Source organism: Emys orbicularis, chromosome 1 (genome assembly GCF_028017835.1).
Source record: "Emys orbicularis isolate rEmyOrb1 chromosome 1, rEmyOrb1.hap1, whole genome shotgun sequence".
NCBI classification, from domain to species: Eukaryota; Metazoa; Chordata; order Testudines; family Emydidae; genus Emys; species Emys orbicularis.
Genome location: NC_088683.1, coordinates 95501053 through 95515251, shown reverse-complemented (window position 1 = coordinate 95515251; position 14199 = coordinate 95501053). Strand labels below are relative to the sequence as shown.

At 48.3% G+C, this 14199-nt stretch overlaps 1 protein-coding gene across 1 annotated transcript in view; it reads left to right on the top strand.

Annotated features, from left to right (window-relative positions):
* SREBF2 (sterol regulatory element binding transcription factor 2) overlaps positions 1 to 14199 on the top strand; it is a 39034-nt gene that overhangs the window by 15755 nt on the left and 9080 nt on the right. Inside the window, exons 5-14 of the mRNA XM_065411756.1 lie at positions 958 to 1179; positions 2577 to 2691; positions 2892 to 3073; positions 4004 to 4196; positions 5103 to 5284; positions 6440 to 6713; positions 8357 to 8526; positions 10047 to 10215; positions 10750 to 10870; positions 13186 to 13295. Coding sequence (XP_065267828.1) covers positions 958 to 1179; positions 2577 to 2691; positions 2892 to 3073; positions 4004 to 4196; positions 5103 to 5284; positions 6440 to 6713; positions 8357 to 8526; positions 10047 to 10215; positions 10750 to 10870; positions 13186 to 13295 — 1738 coding nt within the window. The remainder of the gene's footprint in view (positions 1 to 957; positions 1180 to 2576; positions 2692 to 2891; positions 3074 to 4003; positions 4197 to 5102; positions 5285 to 6439; positions 6714 to 8356; positions 8527 to 10046; positions 10216 to 10749; positions 10871 to 13185; positions 13296 to 14199) is intronic.

The window sequence follows — 14199 nt, the reverse complement described above, 5'->3', positions numbered from 1 at the left end:
AGGTAGCAAACTTAAAATAGCTCAAAGAAACCTTAATGCATACTCTGTGAAACTTGCTACTACTAGATATTATTCAGGCAGATGGCATGGTAAATTTCAAAAACAGGTGTCTATATGAACAGCATCCTCAGTGACACTTAACTTGTAATAGCGATTACAGGAACTGTCAGGCATGCTTCATGGCATAAACAGATCACTGACTCAAAAAGAAAATCTCCTGGAAAGGTTCTAGTATTGCATAGACTGGTTCATGATGAGAGGGTTTCTTTTTCTCCCAAAGCATCTACAGTTGGAGACAAATTTACAAGCCTAGATTAACCATTGGCTTGCTCTGGCACGGTAGCTGGTTTTATTGGGTAGTTGTGAGCAAACTGTAAATAGAATTGTCAAAATATTGGCTCCTTTTTAAAAAAAGGAGTTGCTATCCTAGCTTGCAAAAGACCATCTGGCCAAGCAGCACAAAGTTTTGAAGGGGTAGTAAAATAGAAGCCTTGGGCCATACTTGTTAGCTGGTGGAATTATGCGTTTTTTCACTTCCCCCACAAAGGGATTCTCAAAGAGCTTTATTTCTCATTGTATAAAGGTAGCTTTGGAGAGCCATTGGTTAGTACAAAGGATTTTGGGAGCCAGCAGGATCCTGGGTTTGTTTTTCACATGTTCAAATGAAAGTGATTCAACACTGGTGAAAAGTCTTAGGTCAGCAATCCTGGAGAATGAAGTACTTTCTCTCCATACAGATATTGGCATGGCCGATGGCATTGCTCTACTAATGTGTCTTATCCTTGACTTGGGGATGGAGTGTGTACTGAGGTGAGGGGGTGTATTTCCTGGGTCTGTGTAACCCTTTTATTTCCTGATTCCACACTTGGTTTTTCAGACTCCTTTTTCTCATGTGGCACATATATCGTGTGTAACTTGGCTGTTACTCTTAATGCTGTTTGTTCTCTGCCTTTTTAGACCTTGGTTGGCAGCAATGGGACCATTTTGACCACGATGCCCATGATGATGGGACAGGAAAAGATGCCCCTCAAACAGGTGCCTGGTGGGGTCAAACAGCTGGAACCGCCCAAAGAAGGAGAGAGGAGGACGACCCATAACATCATTGAGAAGCGGTATCGGTCATCTATAAATGACAAGATCATTGAGCTGAAGGACCTGGTCATGGGAACAGATGCCAAGGTAAAGAGATGAAAGCTGCTGTCATTAAGCTTGTGTGGTCTGCAGCCCCCTCACCTCCAGATGTGTTAGATAAGAATCCTGTCTGACTGCTTCGTTGGTGAGACCTTAGCTGGTGCAAGCTATTAGTAGTAGTTTTTAATTATTATTATTTTATTGGGATGGTAGACTGCCAAGGAAAACACATGAATAAGAATACTACTGGCTCAGTGTTCCACGGTGATGCTAGGGGCACTGTTGCTGGAGACTGAGGTAACAAAACACATGACCTAACCTGCTTTGGTGGTTAAAGATCCTCTGGGCCTTTTGTAAGAGTTGTGTTAAATAACTCTCTGGTCAAATCCCAACCTGGCTAACTACAGTGTTACACCGTTCCCCAGTAGTTTCAATACAGTATTCTTTGCTTCCTTTCTTAACTGTACTGTGCTGTTAAATAGCTGCCTGGAAGTGGCTGAATTTCCGTGATGGGTAGATGAATCCTATAAACGGTCTCAAAAGAGCTTTGGAATGAAAGTTGTAGAAATATAAAACTATTTTTTTTACACGGAACTGGGCAATTTGATTCCTTGTTGCTTTGGTTTGTGAGAACTACTATTGGTTCAGATGCTAAAGGTGTGCTATGAGAGGCTTTGCCACCATAACGAGACCAGAGTTCAGGGTTGTGCCCTTTCGTCCGTGCTATTTGCTGCCATCACTCTTGCAGATAAGGGAGCTGCAATTCTTAACATTGCTCTGGGGATAGTGAGGTCATCAGCTGTTGCCTGGGGAAATGGGAAACTTGAGATTTGAAAAACCAGGCGATACACCGTTCTTCCATAGCTTTGTGTCTGAGTGGCTCCATGCGCTTTACAAGCTAAACCTAGCAGCATCCCCTAGGAGGCAAATATTTTCACTCTACCAATGAAGGTGGGTTAGGAGGTCTGAGGCACGAAGAAGTTATGGGACTGGCTCAGGATCTCCTAGTGAGCCAGTGGAAGAGTGAGAAATGGTCGTAGTGTTAACCCATAAAAGCAGGTTCCTCCTGAAGAGAGCCCCTTTACTTACTAGCTATGCACTTGTATCTTTTCTGGTTAAGGCTAGACCTGACTTCTGTTACTCTGATTGGGGTTCTTAAACTGTTTTTAATGTTTGTTTCCAATAAATATTAATTCACCCCTCTGGTTCCCAGACACATTAACTCCCCCTCTAGTTAGCAAGCCACTCTGCACTTTTCAAAGTGTAATCTTTCCTGACCTCAGTGCTGACACTTTCAGTGGCTGTGTTGGTGCTACTGGATGGTCATTTTTCCACCCTCTCTGTATATCACATGGAGAAGAGAGTGGCACTGCTTAGGGTGGATGGGCCTCTGGTTATGTGATTGTTCTTATAAACTGCTTTCCACACGTGTTGCTTCCATGCAGATGCACAAATCTGGAGTACTGAGGAAGGCCATTGATTACATTAAATACCTACAGCAGGTCAACCATAAGCTGAGACAGGAGAACATGGTTCTGAAGCTGGCTAATCAGAAAAACAGTAAGTTATCAGAGCCAGGCAGGAGTGGGTCAGGAAGCAGGAGCATGTGCTTCCTCCTGCCCATTTGCACCAGTGGTGAAAGATTGCATGTGAAATAACATCAGTGTTGGCCCATATCTCTGTGGCAAGCTGAGCAGAGTGGGCAGGGCACAGGGCATGGTCGAGAGGTGTGTAGTAAATGGAATCTCTGATCTTTGCAGAGCTGCTGAAGGGCATTGACCTGAGCAGTCTCGTGGACAACGATGTGGACCTGAAGATGGATGACTTCAACCAAAACGTTCTCTTGATGTCTCCCCCGGCCTCTGACTCGGGGTCCCAGGAGGGCTTCTCCCCCTATTCCATTGACTCTGAGCCGGGAAGCCCGCTCCTGGATGATGCAAAGGTAATCGTAGTTAAAAGGAGAGCAAGGGGGCTATCCTCTCCAGGGGTACGTCATGGCCAGGACTTTAGATCCTTGTGAGTCTCAACAGTGCCAACTACTTGTCGTTCAGGAGCAGTGCTGACAGAGCTCTGAAGGGTAGGGCTGCAGGGAACGGAGAGGTTCTGTAGGGCAAGGGATGGTGTGGGAGGAAAAGCAGATTGTCATAAAGGGTGCAAGATACTCTCTGGATGGGACATGACTCTCACCTAAAAGGGCTCTATTTCAGGGGGAGAGCCAAATGTTTGCTCTTGTTTGTTTGTATTGCAATGGCACATACAGGCTCCAACCAAGCCAGGCTGCATCGTGCTAAGCTCTGTACAGATATATATGTAGTAAAAGACCCTGCCTCAAAGAGCTTTTAGTCTTGAAGACAAGACACATGACATGGATGAAATAGGAGATGAAGGAAGGGAGGATGGGTTAATAGTAATAGCATGTATTTACACAAACTAGCTGTGTGCCTAATTTCTACAGGCAATAAGCCCATGAGTAGTTGCAATATTAACTCACCACCTGCTTAGTTATTATCAGATAAAAGGATTTTGTAGGCAGATAAAAGGATTTTGTAGGCATCACAACCAAGGTGGGCAAGGTGGCTACATGTGGCTTTGATGGAAGCTTAGTGCTCGCCTAAAATAAGGAATCAAAGAAACTGAAATGATGGGGGCCAGAGTGAAGGTTAGTCACTTTGCTACTCCGGGCCCCTCTTACTGAGCCAGGAAAGGCTGCCCCAGAGTTCTTGGTGGCATTAGTCAAATATGTTGAAACTCGTGCTCTCCCCGTCATGCGTATGTGCGCGCACACATATACACACACCCACTTGCTGTTTTACAGTGTGTTTAAAGTTATGTCTCTTCCCACTCTTCCTCTCCATCCCTGCCCTTTGTGAAGGTTAAAGACGAACCCGACTCTCCCCCTGTGGCCCTTGGCATGGTGGATCGCTCTCGAATACTTCTCTGTGCTCTCACATTCCTCTGCCTCTCCTTCAACCCTCTGACATCCCTCCTGGAGGGCCGAGGGATGCCTGAATCAGACAGTCCTGTACACCATGGCTCTGGAAGGAATGTGCTGGCCATCGAATCAGGTAACCATTTAAAAACAGACTTTCAGAGTGCATCAAGCCTCCTTTGTTTACAAAGTATTGTAGTAGTGAGCTAGAACCCCGGCAAAGGGGGAGGTCAGAGACCTGAATAGACTAGTGAGTGCTTTGGCATGATTAGTACTTACTTACAGGAGGAAAACCAGGGGTGCTAAAATCAAATAGTCCAGTGGGTTACCAGAAGGTACCTGTACGTAGCCCATCACCACAAGCTACCCTGGTTGGACAGATGCTGCGGAGTTTTGAACTAGGTCACGTTTTTCTATTTCCATAAGGGTGAACTTTCTAATGAAGTTCAAAGAGCTATTTCTCTGGTCATTTTCCATAATTTACAAATCAAGTCATTTGTGAAAATCAGTGCAGAAATCATGGCTCCTGCCACAATGTTAACTTGGCCATGCTTCCCAGACGGTGTGGTTTATGGTGTGTGTTTAACAGCCTACACAGATGCGTTAAATTACACTTTTAATAAGGGCCAGGAACCCTATAGGGACCTCTGCAGTTCCCTGATTGTAACTATGCAGCCGTCATGTTGCACTAGCTTACCTTTGTGCATTTAATTAATATCTTACTGTGTCCCTTTCAGGCATCAAGCATCCTGGGATGCCCAGTTCTTCACTAGAACCACTTGCGCTGTCCTCCCCTCAAGGGGAAGTTTAGGGTTTTTTTTTTTTTTTTAAATTAACTTTGTGAAGCGAGATTTTTTTTTTTTTTTTAACGTTGCAAGCTTCTAAGTCAGTGTTCAGATGTCGAGAAATCAATAACTACAGTCAGTTGAAGAAAATCAAATCTTTCCAAGATTCAGGACATGTTAAATGGGCTCACAGTGACCTGTTGCCTGCTGAACTTGTGCTATCCCGGCTGACTTCTCTGTATTTCTCTTTCTGCCAGGTGCTGGCGGCTGGTTTGGCTGGATGATGCCCACTTTGCTGCTGTGGCTGGTGAATGGTGTAATTGTCCTGAGTGTGTGTATAAAGCTCCTTGTGCATGGGGAGCCAGTGACCCGGCTGCACTCCCGCTCGTCTGTAATGTTCTGGCGGCATCGCAAGCAGGCTGACCTGGATTTGGCAAGGGTAAAGCAACCCCGCACTATGCAGAGCAAATCCTGCCCTTCCCCCAGTGAACCCTTTGGCGGTCCCGATGGCTGGCACTTGGGAGAATGCCAGCATTTCTAGGGTTAACCTTCCTGTGCAGTGTGAAGTGGAAAACATGGAGAGAATTGGTGCCAGATAAAGGACACCAGTCTGCACGAGACAAACAACTAAACATGTACAGCACAGACAGCAGCGCTGTAAGCCTCCCATCTACAGCCCCTGCATCTGTGCCTCACTCCTGCCTTGCAGGGCAGCCTCTGGGGGGAGAGGGGAGTTCAGTCTTCATTCCCGCTCAGTACTTGGCAGCAACGACATTCCTCAGCCCGGAGAGCTCACAGAGCTGCTCAGGATGCCGCTCCTGGGCTGAGGAGGCTGTGGGAGAACTCGGAGGGAATCACAGAATCATAAGCATGCAGGCAGAGCGGGCTGCTTCCGGAGAGACTGCTGTGCCGAGCAGAGCTGGGGGCTGACATGGGGGAGGGGTGTCCCCCTCCCCCTTCCTCAGGATAGGTCGGTCAGCCTGCTGTCTCCCTGCCCAACACCACTCTCCTCTCCCTCCCACCGCACACATCCCTTGAAAAAGAGGCTGACAATCTACTAGGATCTCCCTGGAATAATGGGATTGAGAAACCTGCATCATGTGATGCTGTATCTGCCCCATGATGCATTGCAAACCCTTCCCAAAGCACCCTGCGGCCAGTTGCACAGTGGGATAGCTACCCATAGTGCACTTCTCTCTGTGACGATGTAAGAGTTGCTAGTGTGGATGCACTCTGCCAACATAGGAGCTAGTGTGGACATGCAACAGCGATTTTAATTAAAGCGGCATAACTTTTGACCACAAAACTTAGTAGTGTAGACAAGTCCCTACACTGGCACTCAGCTGAGAGGTGTCAGATTGCATGGGCCATGGAGACTTAACTCTCTTGGTTCCTGGAGGTGGGGCTCCAGGGCTTGGGAGGGGAAGGGGGTGTAAATGGGTGTGGAGGTGCATGGAAGAAGCTTGCACTGTTTCTGCTCAGACTGTACATGTTCTGGGGGTAAATAGAGCCCTGTGGTCTCAAGGGCTGTCAATGCAGCCCCATTCAGCAGCTTAAATGAACTTTGTTTAACCATTCACCATTGCATTTGCAGGGGGATTTTGCGGCTGCTGCATCAAATCTGCAGATCTGCCTGTCAGTTCTGGGCCGAGCGCTGCCTGCGTCCCGCTTGGACTTGGCCTGCAGCTTGTCCTGGAACGTGATCCGCTACAGTCTGCAAAAGCTGGGGCTGGTTCGCTGGCTACTGAAGAGGACTTCACGGCGACAGCGAGCAAGAGAGGCTGCTGCCGGTTTTGAGGATGAGGCCAAGACCAGTGCTCGGGATGCAGCTCTGGCATATCACAAGCTCCATCAGCTCCACATCACAGGTAAGGGCAGAGGTTGCAACAGAACGGTCTTCCCCTGACAGAATGAGGACGCTTGTAGCTGCCCTTCTCATTGGGTCCTTGGCAGGGCTCCTTGTCCTGATCTCCCCAAATCTGCTACTAGCTCAAGGGGCAAGTTACACACAGACTGACTTGAAATATCACAAAGGAACACCACCATTCAGAAGAACATCTCAGTAGGCGTCACCTCTCCAGGGGCAATAGTATCGCCTCTGGGGTGCTGTGATTTGTAAGGCACCTCCAGGGCTTTAGTTGGCATGATTGAACATTGTTTATAAGGTCCTGTCCACACCACAAAATGGAAGTGTGTTGAACTGAGTGGGGGGGTTAACCACGTAGTAAGCTGATTACCCTACTCAGTTGTAATTGTACCGTGGATGGCCTCCAGAATTCCCCGTGGCACATTTTGCAAGAGTAAGCTGTTAGCAGGTGCCCTGGACAAATTCCAGATTGGTTATGCCACCCTAAAATTCATATTTTTTAAATAAAACCTGGGGTTTCTCTGACTCTCCTCCCCTGAACTGCTGGGTGGCAGTGCTGTGTGCTGTTACACAGCTGATGCAGTCCACCTGGCAGGTTTCCGTAGTAAGTGATCCATGTACATTTGGCTTGAAAAATCAGCTTGTTCCTGGGGAGGAAGAGGCTTTCCCAGGTGGCTGCCATTAACTGCTATAGAACCTAAGCTTTCATTGAAATGATAAACATTGTTTCTAGCCCTTCCGGTTGTGGAGACAATCCTCTAGACGTGAACAGCAGGGACCGATGCCGTGCCGTCTGCAGAAAGACGGCTTGGAGTCTTTGCTGCTGCTTGGAGCTTTCCCATGCAGCAGCAGATTGAGAACGGACCTGAGTCTCGTCAGTGTTCACTGCTGCTAGTCGGGATCCTGAGGGTCAAATTCACTCATGTCACTTAAGCAAGGGAAGTGGAAGCAGGTGCCGAGCTAATCACTGGAAGAAGACCCTAAAATCAGAGGGGGGGGAGGAGTAGATTAGCAGAGACCACTACCAACACACTCAGGCTTGCATCAGCCAGTAGGTGTGGTACACCTCTGAGCTCTGCTTACATGTATGTACACACACACTGACGAGCTTTTGGCAATCGTTACGTGATTAGTGGAGCTTTCACCACTTCCTTTGGTAGAATAATTCACAGTCTAACAAACCTCTGACACATCCTAATGTGTAGCCTAAGCTGCCCTTTGCCAATTTTATCCAATTAATGCTAGTTTGGCCCCATTGGACCACCCTGAGCAATTCTCCACCCTCCTTCTGGGCCCCGAAGGAAGCTGGGTATTCCAGCGATGAGGCGTGCAGCAGCACATGGCTCCATGACTCCTTCCATGGCTGTTTGGCTCTCGGAGAGCTGGGGTGGGGAAGCAGGGAAAGTACAGAGCTGTGGCTGCAGCTCACAGAATGCAGGCAGAGAAGTTCAGGTGCAGCTGCTCTGTACGCAGAGCACTGGGTCATGATGCCTATGGCATGATAAACTTTTTCTGCCAAGATGGCCCAGACTCCGTAGGGTGCAGGCTGTGAGATGCACGGTAATTGTATTAGTTGCACTAGGATCTGTTTTGCATGGTGACTGTATAGGAGAGGTGAATTCTTCTCCTCTCTCCATGGCACAGGTAAACTTCCATCCAGCTCAGCCTACTCAGGTTTGCACATGGCCCTGTGCGCTGTGAATCTGGCTGAGTGCGCAGAGGAGAAGATCCCACCCAGCATGATGGCAGAGATCCACCTGACAGCTGCTGTCGGCCTGAAAACCCGCTGCGGAGGCAAGCTGGGCTTCCTGGCGGTGAGTGAGTCCCACTGTTCTCCCCCCAGTGCCTCCCAGCAGAGCTCTGAGCAGGGAAGGCCTCTCCAGTCAGTCACTGTTTAGCCAAAGGGCGCATAGTTAGGTCTTGGTGGTTGTGATGCTTTGGGGTTCAACCCAGACCAGTGAGGGGTTGTCACCACCTTCCCTGCGGCTCTGGGTGCCTTCAGTGCTGTGCTGCCATGGCTCACAGCCTGACACGACAGCCAGCCTACAGGCATGCAGGTCACACACCCGGTCTTCTACCACCTGGTTACTTTTTTCAGAGTGACCCCAACACCCTCCCAGTCCTGAATTTCCCCCAAACCGTCTCCCTGTGACAATCTGCTGGGGTTCCCAGAACTGAGAGTTACTATGTTCCCCCTCTCAGCCTCAGCAAGGGAGAGCTTTGCTACAGCTAAGCTGTGTGACCGCTCCCTGATGCACCAGTTTGTCTGCCTTGCCAGCAAACTCTTCGGGACCCTGCCAGTCCAAACCTTGCCTTGCAGATAACAGTGAACCCCAACTCCTGAGTTCCCCAGAGACGTCTCCCCCTTTACTGAACACCCTCAGAAGCTTCAGTTCGTTGCTCCTTCAGCAAGACAACAGCTCATTAATGCAGCTCATTAATTTAACTGGGGTTTGACACTCTTATTTCAATCAGTGCACTGGAAAGGGTTATAGTAAAAGTAAATCAAAGTTTGTTTACCGAAAGGACACAAGTTTAAGTGTTACCGAGTATACGGCACAAAGAGAGAGGGTTACAAGCAAACAAAAGTAAAAAATACGCTTCTAAGACTAAAACTTAACTTCAGCAAGTTACAATCCTTACCTAAACTCAATTCCCAAAGACTTCAACCCCTTTGCTTGAAGGATCCAATGTTCTGTGTTTTCAAGAGCTCTGACCCCCTCGAAGCCCAAGGGATGGATAACTCAAATGCCTTTTTGCCCCCCATAATGTTCATTGTCTCTGTTATCAAAAGCCGGTAAGGCTTCTTGCTGTTCTTCCCTTCCAGTGCACTTTCCATCCCCCTGCTGATTTGCATGTCAATGGGGCTTCCATTGTTTTGATTCCACACTGCTTAAATTACACTGGAGACAGGTAGCTGCCTTTCCTCCTGTCTGGGAGAAAACAGGTTTCTCCCTTTTGTTTGGTCACACACAGCATAATATCAGCGAGTATCCATAATTCCTCATAGTGTTAATATACACATTGTGTAATATTAATCACCAGTGTGACCTGCTTTCATAAGCTGTTACTCTATGCTTTTATAGTACAGTAATACTGTATACAATCAGCTGATTCAATTGCTTGTTCGTTGGGGTTTAGACCCCTCTGTTTTCCCCCTGGTATGTCTGGCCCCTGATTCTCACAGTGGTGCCCAACAATTCCACTGAATTGGAATTATCTTATGAGCTGGCCTGTAATGAACCTTGCCCTTGTGCTTGCTGTCACTGAGCCATATGCATGATGTTTGCATGTGTCTCTCCCTCTTCTTGGCACCCTTCTCCTTTCTCCCCAGGGTTATTTCTTAAATAAGGCCCAGAGCCTGTGTAGTGCAGAGCGGAGTGCCATTCCCGACTCCTTGCGCTGGCTGTGTCACCCGCTGGGACAGAGGTTTTTTGTGGAACGGAGCTGGACAGTGAAATCTGCTACAAAGGAGAGTCTGTACTGTGCCCCGAGGAACCCAGGTAAGAGCCACTGTGTGTCTGACACCCTCAAATGCATGACCGTCCAACATCTTGCACAGGGATTCTTTTCTCGCCTCTAATATCTGGAACAGCTTACAGTACCTGATCCCAGAAGATTTTCCAATTCCTGCACACCCCCCAAGTCAAGATCACTTGACTTCCTCCATTGCTAGCAGCTGAGAGGGCAAGTTTAATCCCTTCATTTCCTATCGTGTGCTGTGTCCGTATCATACCTATTCTTTTACATGGGTGAAGTGGCATTTCTGATTGGGATCTGTGGGCTGGCTGTGCAGAGCTAGATCACTAATAATGAACAAACCAACAGAGGTGTGGAGGGTCACTTTGAATAAGTCAAAAGTTTGAATTTTTGGGATCTTTTAGGTCCCTGCACCGGTCCCTCAAGAACATCCCTCTTGCTGGCTCCTAATGTTTCTGTCTTGGAGTCTGCTTCCCTCCTCCAGCTGGTCGTCTTGTGTCTGGAGATGCTTGGGTTTGTGAATAAGAGAAGAGCAAGACTCTTGTTCTCTTTTCCAGCTGATCCCATAGCCCAGGTTCACCAGGCCTTCTGTGAGAATCTGTTGGAGAGAGCTGTGGATTCCCTCGTGAAGCCTCAGGCCAGGAAAGGGGCCACGGGACAGGAGGAGGAGGAGCCCTGGTGAGTTTCAGTGCTTAGGTTATTATTGTCTAGATGAGGGGGACCCAATACTCTGGGGCATCAAGGGCTGCATTCATAATTTACTAGGAGCCCTGAGGACAATAACTAACTTGCATCTTTTCAATCAAACTTACCACCCTAATGTAACTAATAGGGGCCACTGATCAGTAGCGGGGATTGATCTCAGGACCTGCCAAACCCCCCGCCACTTGAATTTGAAGGAGAAAACTTAGCTGTAACAGTTTTGGGCCCAGACACTTGAAGAGAGACCTGGTGACATACACCAGCTCCATGCCTAACATCTGTTTGTTGGTATCTTGATAGCTAAATAAAAAATGTTAGGTTGCATTTACCAGCAGTGTAAACCAAACCAAAATATATAGATGTGTGAGTGGCAGAGCAGGTTTTGGCTGCAGTCTTTGTCATTGGTCTCTGTCACCACATCTGAGTGAAATGGAGGGAAAGCAAAGAGTTGCTTTTTATACTCTGAGCTGTCTAGTTTAGGACTGAACTATGGTCATGCCTTGTCCTAGACCAGTCCTAATTGTCTCTCTCAAATCTGAATTTCTGTAGTGATCTGCCCCCCCAAAAGAGGGCTTTGGTCCAAGAGGACACCACACTTCTCCCCTCCCCTCCCCTCCCCACCCCCCGATCAGTTAGGAAAAAGTGTAGTTTTTATTATAGTGCAGGTTTAGTTACATTTTTGTTTGTACATCTAAGTACTGGTATAGTCCCAGTGGGTGACAAACAACTTGATCCAGCTCATTGAAATGGATGTATGACAAGCTATTGCTAATGAAGCGGAAAGGTTGCAAGGTGTTGTACACCGTGCGTGGACTGCTGTGAGAAGGTAGCCCTATGTCTCTAATTGGCAGGGGTCTCTCTTAATACGAATACATTTTCCACGGACAAGATCCCCAAATCCTCTGTGACAGACACAAAGGAACTGGATAAGTACAACATGTGCTGTTGTCTTTGGCCAAGGTTGAGAACATTTGATAGCTTTTGTGACTTGCTGAAATGTAGTTCAGATTGTCTTGGAAGCCACGCATGGAAAGGAGCCTATAAAGGACTCGTAATATTGTCTCACCTAATGGCAGCGGGTGTCATACTGGAGAGAAGGCTGGCAGCTTCCAGACAGCATCTATAAAATTTAAAGTGCTAATTAAAATGTTAGAGCAAATGTTGCCTTTCCCATAAACGTCACTTGTTACACACAGTAATTCTCCTCTGTTCGTTCCAACTAGTCCTTCCCATAATAAATAGCCTTTTTAGGGTTTGTGTTTTCCCACCTATCAACTGACTTACAGAGCAGGTAGAGCATGTTTGTTGTGACCTTGGGGCTAGTACTGAGTGTACTCCTGGCCCTGATTACACTGACAGTGAAGCACTAGCTAACACTGCCCCCTGGAGACTGAGGAACTGCCTACATTGAAGCCGGAAGGAGTAATTCCCAGTTTGAGGAGACCTACCTGAACCGGCTCTGATTGAGCTAGCATGCTAAAAACAGAATGGGAGCTGCAGTGGTGGGAGGGGCTAGCCACCTGGGTCTCAGTCAGGATCGTACTCAGGGTAGGAAACCCCTTGTATGCCGTGTGCTTGCTCGATCAGAGCTGGCATGGGTATGTCTCCTCGAGCTGGACATTTAACACCCCCCCACCGCACCCCTGCCAGCTTGAAGTCCAGACAGACCCTGAGAGTAAACATCTCTGCAATTACACCGGAGGTTAATTCAGTGTTCTGGGTGAATCCTAAACCTGGCCTCTCTTCCTCTGCCCAGCACAACCTGGATGGGTCTGTCTACACTGCAGCTGGGAGGGCGCGTCTCAGCGTGGGTAGACAGACACAAGCTAGCTTCACTCGAGCTAGTGCACTAAAAAGAGAAGTGTGGTGGATGCGGCTCCAGTGAACGCTCAGGTTAGCCACCTAAATCCAAGTCTGCCCAAGCCCTGGGTCTGAGCTCAGGTGGCTAGTCTCCGTCTCCGTCTCCGCTGGAGCTGTGATGTCCACACTGCCCGAGCTAGCATGAGTCTGTTGACCCGTGCGGGGAGGCACATGCCCAGCTGCAGTGTAGACATACCCAGCAGGGCTTCGTCTTGACCCAGTCGTATTCTTCCAGGCTGGGGGAAGGTTGCTCGTAGTAAAGCAGCACTACTCAGAGCTTGAACTCCTGTACCTGCCCCCTAACTCACTAACCTAGTGGGTCAGTGGAGCTTATGAATGCAACTCATCCAGATTATATTGTCACACGCTGCAAATGTGGCATCTCGTGCCTTGCTGCCTAGTGAATGTCGTTGTCTTGCCTGTGCTTGCAGCGAATTCTCCAGTGCTTTGGAGTACCTGAAATTAGTCAACTCCTTTGTGGACTCGATGGGAAGCGGGACTCCACCTTTCAATAGCAGTTCGGTGCTGAAGTCAGCCCTGGGTGAGTGTCGTGGTTCAAAGCTGCTCCATCTCTGGGAGTCTTAATGATAGCCCAGCTTCTGAAGCACCCTTCTTCTTGGGGGTTTACTAACTACAGGGGAATCCGCCTCTGCTGACATGCAGCCCCTTCTGGGCTGGGACAGAGCTATTCAGCAGCACACCACCTACAGCAGTTCAGCTCCATGGAATAGAAACTCCACTGGTAACTTCAGGTGGACGGAGTGGATTGTGGTGGCTGTGTATGTTGCTGCAGTGCCCAAAATGTGATGGGCACTTTCCAAACCCTCGGAAGGACCACTCCTGCACTCGAGAGCTTCCAGCTGTCGAAGAGCAAAGGGGTGCAACATACACACAAGTGCAGTGGGCAGGACTCTCTGATCTCACAAGGGGAAGACCTCTTGCCCCCCAGGAATAGGATTGGCTAGTGATACAGTCACTGGAGGGATAGCTCAGTGCTTTGAGCATTGGCCTGCTAAACCCAGGCTTGTGAGTTCAATCCCTGAAAGGGTCATTTAGGGATTTGGAGCAAAAATCTGTCTGGGGCTTGGTCCTGCTTTGAGCAGGGGGTTGGTCTAGATGACCTCCTGAGGTCCCTTCCAACCCTGATATTCTATGAAGCTGGAAATAGGTCAGGCTAGTAGAAGCAAACACCCTTACCCTAGCAAGGTTGGGTCTGGTCTGTACTTGGATGGGAGACCTTCAAGGCAAAGTTAGGTGATTCAGTAAACTCCACTCAGTCAGCGGGAACCAATGTGCGAGCATTCTGTGTGCTGCTGGAGTAGCTGCTCTTTGGATGAGAGAGGAAAACTGAGATCTTGACAGCTTCTCAGCTGAAGATCCCATGCCCCTCTTCATTAGAGTAAGGGAGAGAGTCTGGCTAGGCTGACTATGTTCTGAAGGCCAAA